Consider the following 18434-nt stretch of genomic DNA (forward strand, 5'->3'; position numbering starts at 1 on the left):
AACTATAAAACAATAAAAACAATTTGCAGTTTTTGGTTTTTTTGTTTGAACAATCTGTTATAAATGGGTAGTAAACTCGATCTCTCACTTATTCTAATCAGAATTCAAATACAAACATGATCACTATAACCAGAGCTTACTGTACTACCGTTAATAAAAAAAAGAAGAAAGATCAGCCTTTCAAATTGTCCCAGATAACCGATGTTCTACTGTATATAATTATCAGAATTATTTTTTTGCATCCAGTTTCTTTGTGATCCTATCCTAGTAACCAATCAAATTGGTCAAACAAGATTTCCCCTTAACAAATCCATACTGTGTTTGAAGTATAATTGCAGCTTATCTAGATGATCCTACATTACTTCTTTCACCAGTGACTCCATTATTTTCCCTGGAACAGGCGTTAAACTAACAGTTCTGTAATTAATCGTGTCACCCTTTGATTCCCCCCCCCCTTGTGAATTGGGGGATACATTTGCACATCTCTAGTTTGAGTCTGCAGGAACCTCCCCTGAATCCAAGGATGGTCTCATAATTATGGCTAAGGGTTTTCTTATTTCCTTTGCTGCCTCCCTTAATATAATGGGAAAAATCCCATCTATCTAGGTGCCTTTCTTATGTTTAAATCAAGAGTTTCTCTTCCACTTTCCTTTCAGTTATTACAAAATCATTTCTCTCTCAGTTTGATAAACTTCTGGCAACCCCTTTCCTAGAGAATTCCTCATATGTGAATGTAGATCAAAAATACTCATTTAATTTCTCACTAAACTGAGCATGATCATCAACAAGTGGACCAATCTTGTTCATCCCCTTCCTACTAGAATTTACATAAGTAAAGAAGTCTTTACTGTTTTTCTTTACACCCTTTGCCAAAGATTTCTTGTAATTTGCCTTCACTTCCCTAACCTCCTTTGTGACTTGATTACAGACTAGTTTGAATCCCATGCATTTTATTTCTCTGCCACGAGTTTCATAAATTCATCTGACATCCATTTAGGTCTAAGCTTTGAATAGTATTCCTTATTTGGTGTGAAAAGCCCTAGTAGCTTCTATGATTAATTCCCTGAATGCTCCCCATTTAGAAATTTCTAATTGCAACATCATCAGTCGGTACCACTGTATAGAATTTAAAAACTGTGAGACCACTGTAGTCACTTTATGAAAGCGAAACCCCTCCCTATACCCTTGATGGTAGTTACATCATTAATAAATCTCAAATTAATACACCGCTGCCACCTAGTCTGCAGATTCTTAACGCATGAATAGTCACTTCTGATAATCAGATTAAAAATATTACTGCCTCTTATTGTCTCTCTAAGATGCTGCTGTGGAAAACAGTCATCCAATAAATCCACACACAAAAGTCTTGCTAGTCTGCAAGTCACCAACCCACTAGTTTCACTTAGTGTTAACTTCTGATCAATATATCTTATTAATTATGAAAATTTCACATTCATTCAGTTTACTATCCCTCTCAGTGCCTTATGGGCCTTTTTTCAATTCCCCTACAAGGTGCCTGGTTTCCAAACTCTATAGCCCAGATATTTGAAATCTTTCTTCACATGAATGAACTTTTTTTCACATATCGTCAAGTGGGTTGCCTATCTTTGCAACCTTTCAAGAAGTGTCCCCCCCCCTTTTTTTTTTAAATGTGCAGTTTTATGTTTGCCTTTATAGAGTAGATTTTTACCTCTTCCAGCAAATGTTCAATGAATCATCAATAGCACACCATGTATGTATTCCTTAGTGCCCATTTGCACTTCATAGAGAATTTTATGTATGCCCATATCATAACTCCTCAGATCCCTTTCTTCATCTACTTTTTGTAATTCAACCTTGCCAGGTGTATAATTTATTCTGTGGTTAAAAGCAACCTCAAGTGTAAACTTTGCATTTTGCTGCATAAAATGCAGCCCAATTGAACTTCAGGGATTGTCAAAAAATAGCTGCCACTTCTTTCTTCTCTTCTTTTTTTTTTTTTTTTTTTTTTTATTATTTGACAATCACTGAAGTTTAATTGGCTGCTCCATGCTGATCATTCACTGCTCTACTGAATTTTGACATCACACCTTCATTGATGTCATTTAAGGGAATCAAAATCAACAGTGGTCCAGTACTGTCCTTGAGGAATCACAGACTTCTGTCTCCTGCCCTGCAGCCACTCTGAAATCTATCTAAGGATCTCACCTATCATCCCAGTTCCAGCTTGTACAGTTACTTCTCATGGTCAAATGCCTTCCTATAATCCAAATAAGAAATGATGAAATTATTCCCTACATCTAGCTGACCAGGTAGGTTTAACATGATTTTACCTTAAAAAAATTTGCTGTATTTCCTTCAAGAATTCCATTTCTGTCTAAGTGACCATGTATTGCACTCCACTCTTTACCATTCCCTCCATGATTTTCCTTACCACTAAAGTCTAGTTATCCACTTGACTCTTAGAACTGCCTCTATACATTGGCATCTCTCCAGGCCAAAGAATTTCCCAAGTCCATTGTTGCCCTCTTAATTAATCTTTAAAGGTTCAATGCACTCTCTCTTGCCACCTTCAAAATCATTGGGTATGATTTTGAAGGTGGCAAAACTCCAGGACTTTACTTGCCTTTAGGCTCAAATGTTTTTCTAATAAATCATCTTCTGTAAGTTTAATATGATTAATTTCATACTTCCTGGCTTCACTTACATAGTTTCTCCTCACCGTGAAGTGGCTTTCATTTTTAAATATTGATGTGAAATAATTGTTCAACTCAATGGCAACAACAAGGAACAGCTGGATTATCTGAGATTTTCCCACATCCATCATTTTCTCGAGTCTGAATTTGTTTCCTCGACTTTTTCTTTCGCACGCGTGTGTGTGTCATATTTGTACTGGAATTTTTGAATTCAATATTATTATTGTGATTTATAACTTGGAATTTTATCTAATTAACTGCTTTTTTGTGAATAGGAAAGCTATTCACAAAAAAACAGTTAATTAGATATGTGAAAGTTAGGTAACTTGCACTATAACAGATATTTCTGAATCACTTTGGAATTTTGTGGGTATGGGTATAGAGAAAAACGAAATTTTTCCAAAGCAAATTTGAAACTGCCTGATTTGTGCAAGTTTTTTAGTTAGTGGAAATATTTTGTAAAAGTGTCTGATTACTGTACTCTACGTATGTTTTACAGCTATACCAGTGACGTTTGTAGGCCAAATTGAAGAATGAAAGGGAACAACTTTCACAGTGACATAAAACTGATTTGATTAGGCAAAATCTAAAAATTTTTCCTAATCAAATCAAAAAAAAATTTTTTAATTTCGCATGAGATATGATATTTAAAAAAAAATGTATAGATGAAAAATCTCCTAAACTTTAAAGAGATTTAATATTCAGTGACCATTGTTCAAGAATTGTACACCATTCTGTAATTTTGCTATTTTTACTTGGATTTTTTCCCCCTCTTGTAAACTAATTCATTTAAACAGTGATAATATTATTTCTCAAATACAGCTGGTCATGAATGATCAATACAAATTATCATGTATATGCTAATTGAAGAGCAAGGGCATACTGCAGATTATAGTAGTGTAGAAAGACAATACTTCACTGCATATATGGTATTTTATTTCAGAGCAATACATTGTAGTGCACTCTGAAGGTCCTTATCGGTGAATATAGTCAACAATAACCTTAAATTTTAAAACTTTAAAAAATAATGAAAAGAGTGTACAACAGTATTAGTTACTAGTTTCAAGACACACAGCGCCTCCATAGCCAGGTGGGAAGGAGCAGCAGTGCATAGCACACGCTTCTTGATTAGACCGGGGTTCGAGCCCGTCACCACCAAAGACGGAGGATGTGGAAAGGTCAGGAAATGACCACCGCATATCCCGGAGCAATATGGCCTTAGTTGCTAATGCCCCTAAAAACCAAATAACTAACTAACTATCAAGACACACCAGACATCCAAACTCAGGGACCTATTGTTCTGCATCCAGTAGCTGTTAGACTGCTAATGACAGGATGATTTCTAAAGCATGGCTAACAATTTTTTTCTAAATGTTTTAGTTGGGTGGTGACTGGATTTGTTCTGGGGGACTTCTGGTGGCTTTGGAGGCCTTCAGTAGATCTGTTTTAATTTTGGGTGGTAGGTTGGGGGGGGGGGAATCTTAGCATCAGGTTTTTTTTTTTTTTTTTTTTTGAAGAAGTGTATCTAATCAAGATGTCTCCCTGCATTTGTGCCAAATTATTTAATGATTTAATTCAGTAAATAATCTTTCCATGAATTCTCTGTTTTTTTTTTTTTTTTTTTTTTAAGTTAAGTTTTATTGCAAGTATGTTGCAGTTGCTGATGTAGTCCCGTGAGAGGTACTAGTACCATGTGCTTGGGGTGGTTGGTTGTGTCCAGCTGCTATTATTACTGTTGGTCGAGGAACACTCCTGCTATCCTACAGGTGTCCAGGATGGTGGCTTTCTGGAGTTCTCTGTAAGTGTTTTCTGGGAGGCTTATTGCTGCTAGGTTCTTATGGAGGCTCTTTGGTACCATGCTAGTGGTTGACTTGGTGATTGGGATGGCACAATCCCAGTATATGGTGATTGACTTGGTGATTGGGATGGTCATTACTTGTTCCATATACTTACATATCTTTGACTTCATGTCTTAGGTCTGGGTACTTCCTGATCTTTTCCTTGTATTTTTTTGTAGTTTGCTGGTGTTGGGCACAGCTATATAGATCAAGTAGGTAGCCATTTCTTTCTTGTTGATGACGGTTATAGCACAATCCCAGTATAGTTCATCAGTGGAGGTCTCCAGTATGGCCCGAGTCTCATACTTCGAATACAGTAAACTTCCTTTGAGCTGGTATTTTTTATTAGTATTATTATTAGTGGCATGTGATGCTAGGAAGCAAGCTTGTAAAACATCAGCCAAGAAAATAAAAAAAAATCACTTGTCTTCCCCTCCAATAATTTCTCTAGTTCTTCCTTGAATGCCAGGTAGGCAGGAGCAGCAGTGCGTAGCACACGCTTCTTGATTAGACGAGGGTTTGAGCCCGTGACCACTAAATACGGAGGATGCGGAAAGGTCAGAGAATGACCACCACATATCCCCAGAGCAATATGGCCTTAGTTGCTAATGCTCCTAAAAACCAAATAACAAACAACAACTTCCTTGAATTCATTCAAAGTTTATTCCAACAGTTTAACCACCTTCTCGCTGAAGGCAAACCTCTCATCTATCCTGCAACTATCCTTCAATTTATGCCCCCTGATATGGAGTCTGAGCAAGAGGAAGAATGCCATCAGCATTGGGCTTGCGTGATCCATTCAAAATCTTAAAAACTCAAATCAGATCACCTCATACGAGGAGGGGGTATCAAAATGTTCGTACCATGACCTAGATAAAACATCAGTAGGAAGATGCCGTTTTTAATATAAGTTGTCTACATATTCAAAAACTAACATGCAAAATTTCATTCCCGTAGGTGATTGAACACCAGAGGTTGAGCCCGGAATCTGAGGAAGGACATCATGGCTGACAAAGTGGAGTATTGAGCAGTGATCAAGTTCCTGCATTTGCAGGGCAATGAAGCTCAGGAAATTGACAAAGAAATGAAAGCCATGTATGGGCAGAATTGTCCATCCTATGACACTGTAAAAAAGTGGAAACTGAGTTCCAGTGCAGTCGTACAAGTGTCTTGGACGAGTCAAGAGAGGAAGGCCATCCACAGACAATGAGACGGTTGGAAAGGTTGAGCAGCTGATGCTGAGTGATGGATATGTGACATTTCATTTCATGGCAAATGCAGTGGGAATTAGTTATGGGTCTGCTCACAGCAGACCCATACGTGACCATCTGTACATGTCTAAGGTCTCCACATGATGAGTTTCAAGATTGCTGATGCCTTTGCAGAAGCCGTTGTCACCACGAACTTTGTTGACCAGTACGGCTTTGAACTACTGCAGCACCCACTCTATTCTCCTTACCTAGCACTGTAAGACTACTTGTTTCGAGAAATGAAGAAACTATTGCGTGGACACCCCTTTGATTTGTCTCAGGAAGTCATCAATGAAGTGGAATTGTGCAGTTTTAGGCAAAAAACAAAAGTGCAGACTTCTATGATCAAGGCATTAAACAACTAATCTATAGATGGGAGAAATGTGTTACTACACATGGAGAGTACATAGAAAAGCATTAAAGTTCCTGTGAAGTTTCACATTTCTGGGGGTATTATTTCTAGGTAAGGGTATGAACTTTTTGATACTCCCTTGTATGTACTACTCCAAGATGTTGCAATTTGCGGAACTGAAGCTTGTCATGGTAGGACCACCCTTTTCATTCCCTTCACCAATCTTCTTGTGCTCTTCTCTGCATCTGTTCCAGCACATCTACTTCCTTCCTAAAATGAGGCTTCCAGACCTGTATGCAGTACTCAAGATATGACCTTATCATTACTTTATACATAGAACAGAATAATCACTTCCTTGTCCCTGGTAGCAAAGTTCTTGTAAATCATAGAAACTCCATGAGCTGCCTGGCAGCCTGTCTGCATTGCTCAGAGAACTTCATATCTGTCTGCACAATTATCCCCAAATCTTTTTCAATTTCCACTGCCCTGAGTGTAGTACTGCACAGTTGGTACTCTAATCTGGGATTACTGCTACCCATATGTAATACCCCCCCCCCCTCCCAGGGAAATGTACTTGATGTATTTTCAGCTAAGCATATTTAACTTTTCTGTCTTAAATCTAGGTTACAGACAAAACTTGCTCATTGGGATGTGGCACCCTTGGCCAACTTTGCTTTTAGCATCCATGCCCCCATTACATTCATATATGTCAAAAAAGTTTTTCAGGCCAAAAATAAAAAGTAAATTAATGCTAAATTTTCTGCTTCAAAGATTATTATTTTATTTATTTATTTATTTTTTTTTTTTTTGGCATTAACAGCTGCAAATCTTTGGCTCATTTCATCCAGGTCTAAATTTGACAGTGATATTTTGCCAAATGTAGATCTGGATGGATGGATATTGATAAGGTTGCCAAACAATCCAAACTGACTTTTGTCATCTCGGAGAGAGGTAGGTTTGATTAAATTCATCTTTGGAAAAAAAGCTCTTTAATGCTAGCTACGAATAAAAAATGCCAGTGATGCCATCAAATTTTTGAGCATATGAATTGTGAGATTTTAGATGAAAATAACTGTTGTCGAAATGGTTTCATGAGTATTTTAATTACTATCTGCACACAAAATTTCTAAATCCACATTAGAATCAATTGTTGTGCTTTACAATCAACTGAAATTATACATTTCAGTTGATTTTTCCTCTCCTTAAATTACTTGATTGCAGTGTAGTGTCAAAGGTGGGTCAATCCAACTTTTTTTTTTTTTTTTTTGTGTTCACCATCAAACATTCTTTTTTTGACGGTGAATTCCTGTTAGTTCAAATTCAGCTTCATTTTCCAATTCAGTTGCCAACTTTTTTTTTCATCATCTAGAAAGCATTTAAATGTATCATTTATTCTGCAGTTTTTAAGGTATTCGGTTGATTCTGGAAGCAGATGGGACTGCTTATGATGTTTATTTGGATCAAATTGTCATACCAATTAGGCAGCAGATAAATTTTCTGTAATATATATGTTTGTTTTTTTCCAAATCAAAAATTCGGACTCTAATTTCCTATATAGAATCACTTTTTGAACTCTTCACTTGTTTCTTATTCATTGAGAATGATATTTATATTTGATTCATATAGAAAGATTTGTAAAGACACCCCAAATTTTATTAAAATCGGATAAATAGAAATTATTATTTATTTATTATTATTTTTTTTTTAACATACAATGTGTTTAATAGATTTAACATAGTATTGTTAGCTTTAGGCAATTGATGCACACTTCGCATGTATTGTTATGTAAAACTTGTGAACCTGGTGTCACTTGTAAAGATATATATATATATATATATATATCAGGGGGAATAATTTTCTTAAAAAAGTATTGGAGGAGATGATGGCTCCTTTATAATTAAACTGAATCATTAAGTTTTGAGAACATAAAACAATTACTATACAACAAAAAGTTAGATTGAGGCCAAATTTTTCCTGGGATCAATATTCTGTTGATCCTAGAAAAAAGTTCTCAAGTCCAGTTACAATTTCACAGCCAGCTCTTGTTTCCTCCTATGTTTTCCGTATTAATTGACAAGAAAAATGCAGATTGCAACCAGATTTTCAATCTAATTGATATGCTACCAAATTGTTGGCCCCTGGGATGGTTCTAAGTTCAGTTCCTATTTCGTGGCATCCCCTCCTCAGTTTCCCTTCATAAATATTACTATAAATTTGGAAAGGAAGCTCTGATCTGTTTCACACTTTCAGTATGAAATGGATCACTTTCGTTTCACTTAGAATATTTTAGGAAACTTTGGAACAAATTTTCATGGGTTTCATTTTGACTTATTTTGTTATAAGCTATGAATTATTACTATTCACCAATGCACCTGTAATGTAACACACTACTAACTTGTTTCTGTTCCTCCTTCAATTTTGGCACCCCAAGCCAGTTCTCAGGGGGATGGTTCCTTAATTCTGTTGGTGATGCGGGAAAAGAAGGATATCCATTATACCACAAGATAAAGGTGACTTAAGGGATCTGAATCCATCTCCTGATATCTGCAGACCTTGACATCCGTCAGAATGAGGCCTATGTCAGTCAGTCTTTTACGACAATTAACACGGTACGTTAGCTTGTATTTCTGGGTGAATCTAAAACTCAAAATCATTCTCAGAGAGGTCCTCATCCCCATTCATACAAGGAATACTGTGCATGTAGCATATGAATGCCAATGTATGCCCAGGAAATGGAATTTAAGTTTCATTGACCTCAATGATTCCAACATGCTCACAGTAGACTAGAACTTAACAGTACAAAATTTATGGAGTTATTCTTCATTCTAACCTGGGAAGGGGGGTTAAGATTGCTGTGTTCTTCTTTATCCCTCACCCACACACAAGCAGATTACCAAAATGTCTCGTAGTCAATAGAAGGTTCTCTTCTATTAAGAAAATTGCAATAACAGAATGCTCAGCAGCCTGCTAGTCCCTGAACGGGTCAGATCACATGTTTACCGTTGCTGTTATTGTTGCATTTACTTGTAATATGTTTTAATGTTTTGTTCAAATAATTTCTGTGCTGTAATTTAAGTTTATTGTTGGCTGTGTGCACTGTTGAGAGCTCTTGAGATAACACCAAAACATGGTGTGAAATAAAATTTTTCTTATACAAAGTGAAGTATTTGCTTTTGTTCATTAACAGAAAGTATGAGACACAGAAAATTATCCATTATCTTAGATATTTATCTCATTTATGGATATTTCATGTTAGATATTTAAAAATATAACCAGTATAAGAAAATTTGAAGAGAAAAAAAAAACTCGTAAAATGAATCTTACGTTAATTTTTGGATTTGATTCTCCAAACTTCTGAAGCTAATCTTTTCAAATTGCAGATGACTTCAGGAATCGCACTTCGGCTTTACGTTTCTTTCCCACGATGCACATCCGAAGGCGTCCGGAAAGGAGTAGCTCTGCTAAACCTCATTGCCACATCTGCATGAAGTCTTTTTTTGACAAAAGTAATCTACGAAGACATATGGAAATACATAATTCTCACCGTAGACCATATTCATGCTACGTCTGTATGAGGCAATTTTCTTGGAAAACAACATTAATGACTCACTTGCGTACTTGCCATGAAATCAATAATTTGACTGCAGTCAGCAGTTTTTCCAGCTCTTTTAAATAGAAGTTAAATTTTATATAAATGATTAGCCTCGTAAGTACAAAATGTAATGCTGAAATAAACTAATTCGATTTAATTATTGAATTTTTTTTTTTTTTTTTTAGCAGTGGGGGGATTATGGAATGAGAGCATTTAGATACTAAAAGTGCTTAAGCATTCCATATAAAATGCTTATATGTCAAAATGTACTCTTATAAATTTTAATAGTGAGGCTTTTTGTTATTGTGTTGTTTTTTTTTTTTTTTTTTTTTTTTTAGTGCTGTCTGACAAAAGCTATTATTCATAAGACAGTAGTCAATTTGTGTTAGTTAATGGACTAAACCAAATATAATTAAAAAATATTATTTCTGGCTGTAATGCTCCCCATTATGTAATCAATCTGTGCTGATTTGACAGTGTAAAGTTCTTTAATTAATTTTTTTAACACTTGTCCCATGAGAAAAAGAAAAGAAACGTGGCACAAAATTCCAGTAAATATTTAGCATTTGTCCTTCCTCTTTTTTAAAGTTAAAGTTGAGATAGTGAGGATATCATTTCTGTGGAAATATTCTTTTTTCGAATGATTCATTACTGTCGTGACTCCCTAAAGACTGCCACTGGTTTAAACAAAAAAAAAAAAAAAAAAAAAAAAAATTGAAGTTTCACTATATAGATTATATCTCTTACTCCGGAGGCTGAAGTCAGTTTTTTCGAATTTCAGATTACTTCTTTGCATTTCAAAGAGAGTATCTCACATCTGTACCACGTGTTTTCCGCCCGAAGCGGGGCAGAAGTAACGTAAATCAACCCATGGAACTGAGAAAACCCCGTTGTCCCATCTGTATGAAGTGTTTCTTTGATCGCAGCACCTTAAGGAGGCATATGGATATCCATGATTTTCAACGCAAGAATTATTCCTGCCATATCTGTGGAAAAGGTTTCTTGTGGAAGACTAACCGTTTGGCACACATCCGAACTTTTCACAGCTCCCAATGATTAAGAAGTAGTAATTAAGTTGAACTTTAAAAAATCTGTGAGAGAGTATCTGTAATATATATGTGTGTGTGTGTGTATATATATATCTGGACAGTAAGACATCAGTATTTCTTTATGAGTTTGAAATCTTTCAAGAGTGCTTTTGCATTTCCTCTATCTGGCTAAACATGATATTCTCTTGATTTCTGAATCCCTTTTTGTAATTGGTGGGGAACTGTGAACTAATGGTTACTTGATTTCTTAAGGGATGGAATGTTTCAAATTTCTGGCCTATTTCTCTGATTAAACGCTCATCATTTTACTCCATCACCATTCTATTGTAATTTTGCAAGCTCACTCAGTTGCTTTTAGTAACACATTTTGGCAGTTGTTTTTGTAAAAATCCATTAATAATGTCAGTTGTATGCATTATTAAAAAGAAAACCTTTTGAAAGTGATTCCCATTTTAATTCCCCTTTCTTCATCAGAGTAAACCAAAGAGCAATATTTTGATAATCAGTTATATAACTAATATTATCAAGGGTATGAATTTTTTAAGGTTTTGGAGACAATATTGCATTTGCATACTCTGTGGTTATTACATTTAGAAGACTTTGCTTGGCACAGTCATACAAAAACTAGTACAATAGCCAATTGACCTTATTTTTGGATTGAAAAGAATTTCTCAGAAAACATCATGCAGATCAGATGACATGTACAGTTGTTAATAAGGTGCATATTTATTGTCCAACCTCCAAAAAAAAGTCCCATTTTTTTTTTTTTTTTTTTTGGAACTACCTTATGAAAAATAAAAGAAATGTATCTGTGTTATTTGCAATTTCTAATAACTAATATCTTTCTGTTTACATGTCAGATCACTCTTGGAAGTATGTTGAGACAATCTTCAGCCAGACACATTACCATTCACAGGAAGTTCTGCTTTCCCTGTATATATCCCACCAGAAACTGGATAACACCATGAATACCTCTTTATTCAGAATCGGAGGAATGAATTCCTTTTTATTCATTTGGTGTACACTTGCTTGAACAATGACCAAAAATAACTGATGAAACAAGTAACCACCACCAAACAACTAGTTAACTACCCTCTAAAGATTTAATTCATTGATTTACCCAAATCGTAATGTGCATATTAATCACTGCAAAAGAATATTGCTACATGGCCATTTGTTTTATGAATACATAAGTGGTCAACCTGCAGCACAATACAACAAATATACAAACTGGTTTAAAATCTTAAATGAAGATAAGTGCATACTGTTTAAATTGGGATTGGCATTAGTAAAGGCACATGATGCAAGAAAGCAAGCTTATATAGCATCAGCCAAAAAAAAAAAACATCTCATTTCACCCATCCACTTACTCCAAATGTTTGTCTAGTTCTGCCTCAAATCTGTTTAAGCTATCAACTTCTACAATGGCAGATAGAAGTTGGTTCCAGCAATCAAGCACCCACTGGCTAAAGGCAAACTTACGCACATTATCCTGCAACTGTCTTTCCTCAATTTGAATTTATGCCCTCTCAGGTGATTATTCTGAGCAAGAGGAAGAATCCCATCAGCATTGAACATTCTCAAACCATTCAAGGCTTTATACGCCTCAGTCAGATCACCTCACAGGTGCCTAGCCTCCAGACACTGTAATTTGCAAAACTTAAGCCTTTCTTCGTAAGAGCAACCCTTTGTTCCGTTCACTAATCTTGTTGCCCTTCTCTGTACTCATGCTACATCAGCTCTACATCCTTCTTAAAATGAGGCCTCCAGATTTGTATATAGCACTCAAGGTGTGGCCTGACCATTCATTGCCTTATACAAAGGGATAATCACCTCCTTATCCCTGCTAGAAAAATCCTGTATATCATTGACAAGACACCATGAGCTACTCTTGCAGACTGTCTGCACAATTACCCCCAGGTCCTTTTCATTCTCTATCACTGTCAGAGTAGGACCACACATTTGATATGTTACTCTGGGGTTACTGCTTCCTATATGCGGTACTTCACATTTCTCGATGTTAAACTTCAGTTGCCACCTCTCGGCCCATCTGCTCAACTTTTCTAGATCATTTTGCAGCAGCATAGTGTCATTAACAACCCTGCCGACCTTCATATTGTCTGCAAACTTGGACATTAAGCCTGATAAGTTCTCCTTTATTGTCAAAAATTACAACCCAGTTTCAATGTGACATGAACTTATGGTTTGTGTACCACGTGTTAAGGTTTGTTTAGTGTATGTCAGTAGGAGCACTACTAAGCTCTGCATGAAATCAGTTCTGTAAGGGCAAACATTTTTTTGATGACCTATATGAAACTTTTTATGAACACAAAATTGTCTTTTTAAAATATCAAGTGCTAATCATGAAATTCCTTTATGTAGTTAGGAAAACTATTAATTAGCATTAGGCAGGAGGGAATGACTATTCCTCTAAAAGGTTTTGTATGCTTTCAGCTCCCCCCCCCCCCATTCCAAATTCAGTTTGGATTCTGGATCCATCCCTGTGTAGCATTAGCAACGTGAATACTAGTGTAATGCATTAATGTAGTTGCTCAACCAGTAGAATTTAAACTGAATCACATTAACACAGCCAACAAGTTGAAAACCGAATTAAAAATGTATTAGTGCAAACCGTGAGCAGAGTGATGGATGCAAACCCCACGTAATACATGACTTCAGAATAGAGGGTAACAATAGGCAGAAACTGTTTGGAGCTGGGCATGATTGAAGTCATAAAATTCCCCACTGCAATACTGTCAGACCTACACATTTTTTTTTTTTGCAATACCATTTGACTTTGACTTTTTAATTCCTGTACTTTTCAGTTATTGTCGTATCCCGAAGTATTAGCTGACAGAGATGACTTATAAAAAAAAAATCCATGAATACAGTTGAGCCATTTTTGGTGGAATACATTCAGTATATCATATATGGTCTTTCAGTGTATGATCTGTATATCTTCCTTCAACTGAACATTCTGTTTGCTGAAGAAAGATAGCAAATATAGCATATTTGATGAATTTGTCTGATGTTTCAGAATTGTAACTATTTTTATTGGTCTGCAAAATTTATCTGGTTTTTGATGGATATGACAGTATAATGTAAAAGTTTTTAGAATCACAATTAAGATCAGAAAGCATGAGAATTGTGATTAAAGGTTAGATTAAAAAATACAAGAAAATTTACCAATCTGATTACACTTTATCAAGGTGACAGAAGCCTGAAGTAAGTATAAATTTTATAACTGAATGCAGTCACTTTGATAAGGTTAGATGTGCCAAAGAAGATAACAGGAAGTGTCTGGCTACAAAAATAAAGTAAGTAAAGTAGCAATGAATTGATGTACAGGTTGTCTGCAAAACTGTATAAATATTTTGCAATTGCATTCACATGATGGGAGAAATTCACATTTAATAGACAATTTGACATTTTGAACTGCATGTGAAGTTTTTAGAAACGAGTGTACCTGATTATACCTAATTCTAACTGGGATTTAAATTATTTCATATGAACGGAAGGTGGAAGAAGAATGGTTGAAGCCAAAAGTAAATAAGAATTTGCCTTGATTATATAGATTTCATCTGTATAATACATATGAAATCTATATAGTTGTATTGAAAGAAGCAGAAAAACAACTATTGCTATCTGCTATCTGTATTCATAATCATGAAAATATCCTTGTATTCAGGGGAGATGCCTATAAACTAGAGATCTGCAAATATCTCTCCTATTTATAAAGGGTGAAGTGAGTAATTATAGACATGCAAGGTTGACTTCTGTGTGAGGGAAAATATTAGAGTCGGTAGTTAAAGAAGTAATACAGAATCACCTGGACAGGAATGTAGGTATATGACAAATGTATTCACTGTTGGAGAGGGGGGGGACCTTGTCTGACCAATCTGATTAGATTCCCTGAAGCAGTTACAAAGGAACCAATGCAAAAATTAATTTTAATATATACTGTACTTAGATTTCAATACAGCTTTTACTGTTACACATGATTTACAAATTGTGACATTGGGTATGGGTAAGTTACTGCTATGGAAAAAGGAATGGCTGATTGGCAAGAGACAAGGAGTGGTTATTAATAGCCACTGATCTTGAACTAATATGAGTGAATTCCCTCAGGGTTTTGTTTTGGCCCTTTTGTTGTTTCAAGTGCTTATTAATGATATTGATGTAGGAATATCAAGCTTAATGTTTGTTTCCTTAGGTTGTGAGGGTGGTAAATGACAGTAATCAGGATATGCTGCTTCAACTAGAGATAAATTAGTCCGGCAGGCTAAAAAGTGACAATTGATGTCTAACATTTGTAAATACGGGGTACTTCATTTGGTACCCGAATAGCATACCTTTTTCAGTGATACTAAATTCAACATAATTTTGGGGGGTTCTACAGGTTATTCTACAGTCTGTTGTACATAAAGAAATTTTCCCATCAGGGATAAGGATATACAGTACTGTATTTATCTCATTGTATCATGGCAATGCATAGACCACATCTTGAGTATTGTATGCAGATTTGTATACAATACTCAAGCCTCATTTTAGGAAGGATGGATCTGGTGGAAGGAGTGCAGAGAAGAGTAACAAGATTAATTAAAGGCACAAAGAGGTACTCTCACCAAGAAAGACTTCTGGAAACTAGGCATTTGAGAGGAGATTGGTTTGTTTAAAGTGGTTAATAGGTTGAGTGAGCTGATGGAATCATTACTTTTTCTTGGATGACACAAAAAAATGAGATAAATTTCATTTGAAATGGATGATTGCAGGACAGATATCTGGAAATTTGCTTTCTGGCAGGGAGTGTGATTGATTGTTAAATAAACTTCCAGCTAGTGTGAAATAGATAGTTTTTTTTTTTTTTTATTGATGCCACATGACTTGCATCATTTTACAGCTAATAAGTAAAAATTAAGTGAATAAAGAAAATTCAAGTCTAGTTTCCTGAAACTAACTTGAATGTTACTTTTTATTTTCAACATAATGATTAAAAACATTTATATACTTGTGAATTCTTTTTTAAATTCTGGAAGCCTCCTGCATAAAAAGATGATTTGCTGTTCCAGTTGTTGACGTACATCTTCCATCTCCACGCCATCAGAAAAATGCTAGCTGCTACGGAGCTGGGTCAGTGATGCAGAGATGACCATCAAGAAATTGTCACACCAGATCGTTAAGTCTCTTTGGTTGTTATACAACAGCAGTATTCACCATCTCAATAGCTCAGGCCGTGTAAAATGTTGCTGCATTTACAGTATCCCCAGACTTTTGAAAATTCACAAGAACGCCATTAGTCCCAGAAAACAGTCACTATTAACTTATTTGTTGTAGTTAAACTTACAGTTCATTCCACGATTTCATTTCTGACTGTATAAAGGTTGAAAATTATACATCACTTATGATAATAGCTGACCCCCCCCCCCCCTTTTTGGCAGTTAGCACCACGATTTCGTGAAGTATTAGCATTAGTAGAGGCATTTGATGCAAGAAAGCAAGCTTATGCAGCATCAGCCAAAAAAAAAAAAAAAACCACTTCCACTTCACCCCTCTGTTTGTTCAAAATACCTGTCCAGCTGAGCCTTAAACTTATTTAGGCTATCAACCTCCACCACAAGGGATGGAAGTCTGTTCCACCAACCAACCACCCGCTGGCTAAAGGCAAATTTCCGCACGCCTATCCTACATCTGTCTTTCCTCAATTTGAATTTATGCCCTCTCAGGTGATTTTTCTGAGCTAGAGGAAGAATCCCATCAGCATTGAGCATGCTTAAACCATTCAAGGCTTTATACACCTCTATCAGATCACCTCGCTGGTGCCTAGTCTCCAGACACTGTAATTTGCAAAACTTAAGCCTTTCTTCGTAAGAGCACCCCTTTGTTCCATTCACTAATCTTGTTGCCCTTCTCTGTACTCGTTCCAGCAGCTCTACATCCTTCTTGAAATGAGGCCTCCAGACCTGTATACAGTACTCTAGGTGTGGCCTGACCATCGCCTTATACAATGGAATAATCACCTCCTTATCCCTGCTGGAAAAATTCCTGTATATCATTGACAATACTCCATGAGCTACTCTTGCAGCCCGTCTGCACTGCTCAGAGAACTTCATATCTGCCTGCACAACCACCCCCAAGTCCCTTTCATTCTCTACCGCTGTCAGTGTTGTACCACAGAGTTGATACGTTGCTCTGGGGTTGCTGTTTCCCATATGTAGTACTTTACATTTGTCAATGTTAAACTTCATTTGCCACCTCTCAGCCCATCTGCTCAACCTTTCCAGATCCTGTTGCAGCAGCATAGTGTCAGTAGTGTCCTTGACAACCCTGCCAACCTTTGTATCGTCTGCAAACTTGGACATTAAGCCCGATATACCATCATCAATATCATTTATAAATACAGAAAACAATAATGGACCCAACACTGAGCCCTGAGGGACTCCACTAATAACATCAGTCCACGATGAGCAGTGTCCATTGATTACCACTCTCTGTCTTCTCCCCCTCAACCACCCCTTTATCCATAGCAGCAATTTGCCTCCAATGTCACACTGCTCCAATTTGTGTAGCAGTCTTCCATGTGCAACAGTATCAAAAGCCTTTCTAAGATCCAAGTATATAATATCAAAGTTATTCCCTGCATCCAGTTCTTTTGTGACTGCATCATAGTATCCAATCAAGTTGGTCAGGCAAGACTTCCCCTTAACAAAACCATGCTGTGTTTGAGCTATAACTGAAGTCTTGTCTAAATGATCCTGCAGTGCTTCTTTAACCAGTGCCTCCATTAATTTTCCTGGAACAGAAGTTAAGCTCACAGGTCTATAATTACTTGTGTCAGCCTTTGATCCTCCTTTGTGAATTGGGGTCACATTTGCACATTTCCAGTCTATGGGTACCTCCCGTGAGTCCAAGGAAGCTCTTATAATTATGGCTAAGGGTTTCCTTACTTCCTTTGCTGCCTCCTTTAATATAACTGGATAGATCCCATCCACCCCGGGTGCCTTTCTTGTGTTTATCTTCAACAGTTTCTCCTCCACTTTACTCCCAGTTATTTCAAGATTCTGTAGCTTACTGCTAGAGTTGAATACACCTCTGGCATTCCCCTCGCTGAATAACTCCTCATGTGTGAATGTCGATGCAAAATATTCATTTAGTTTGTTAGCTGCCTGAGCAGGATCATCAACACTTGACCCATCAATATCAAGTGGACCAATCTGATTCATCCCCTTCCTTCTAGAGTTTACATAAGTAAAGAACTCTTTGCTGTTTTTCTTTGCATCCCTTGCCAAGGATTTCTCGTAATCTGCCTTTGCCTGCCTAACCTCCTTTGTAACTTGGTTGCATATCAACTTGTATCTATCATAGGCTTCTGTGTCATGTGTTAATTTGTATGTATCCCATGCATTTTTCTTCTCTGCCATATGCCTCATTAGTTCATCTGACATCCATTTTGGCCTAAACCTTGAACAATATTTCTTAGTTGGTATGTAAAGCCTAGTAGCTTCCAAGATAAGTTCTTTGAATGCTTCCCATTTTGAATTTGCTGTTGGTAACATCATCAGTTGGTCCCACTGTATAGAATTTAAATACTGTCTCAGTCCATCGTAGTCGCCTTTACGGAAGCAATAACCCTTCCCTTTACCCCTAATGGTAGTTACCTCTTTGAGTAAATCCCACTTCA

The 18434-nt window shown here is 36.4% G+C and overlaps 1 protein-coding gene across 19 annotated transcripts in view; it reads left to right on the plus strand.

The window, feature by feature from the left end:
- The window catches only part of LOC150075038 (uncharacterized), a 595491-nt gene that overhangs the window by 294423 nt on the left and 282634 nt on the right, over positions 1-18434 (plus strand). The window contains exon 6 of one of the 19 annotated variants that reach the window (XR_016547878.1): positions 10489-10599. The exons of 16 other annotated variants lie outside the window; for them this stretch is intronic. Coding sequence is in view for 1 of the 3 variants with exons in the window: in XM_090388654.1 (XP_090244780.1) it covers positions 10489-10763 (275 nt within the window). In the remaining 2 variants the exon portion in view is untranslated. Of the gene's footprint in view, positions 1-9495; positions 9594-10488; positions 11075-18434 lie in introns of those variants that run through there. 2 more of the 19 variants (XR_016547879.1, XM_090388654.1) reach the window with 2 other exon arrangements.

Source organism: Mastigoproctus giganteus, chromosome 14 (assembly GCF_048544385.1).
Source record: "Mastigoproctus giganteus isolate SK-2022 chromosome 14, ASM4854438v1, whole genome shotgun sequence".
NCBI classification, from domain to species: domain Eukaryota; kingdom Metazoa; phylum Arthropoda; class Arachnida; order Uropygi; family Thelyphonidae; genus Mastigoproctus; species Mastigoproctus giganteus.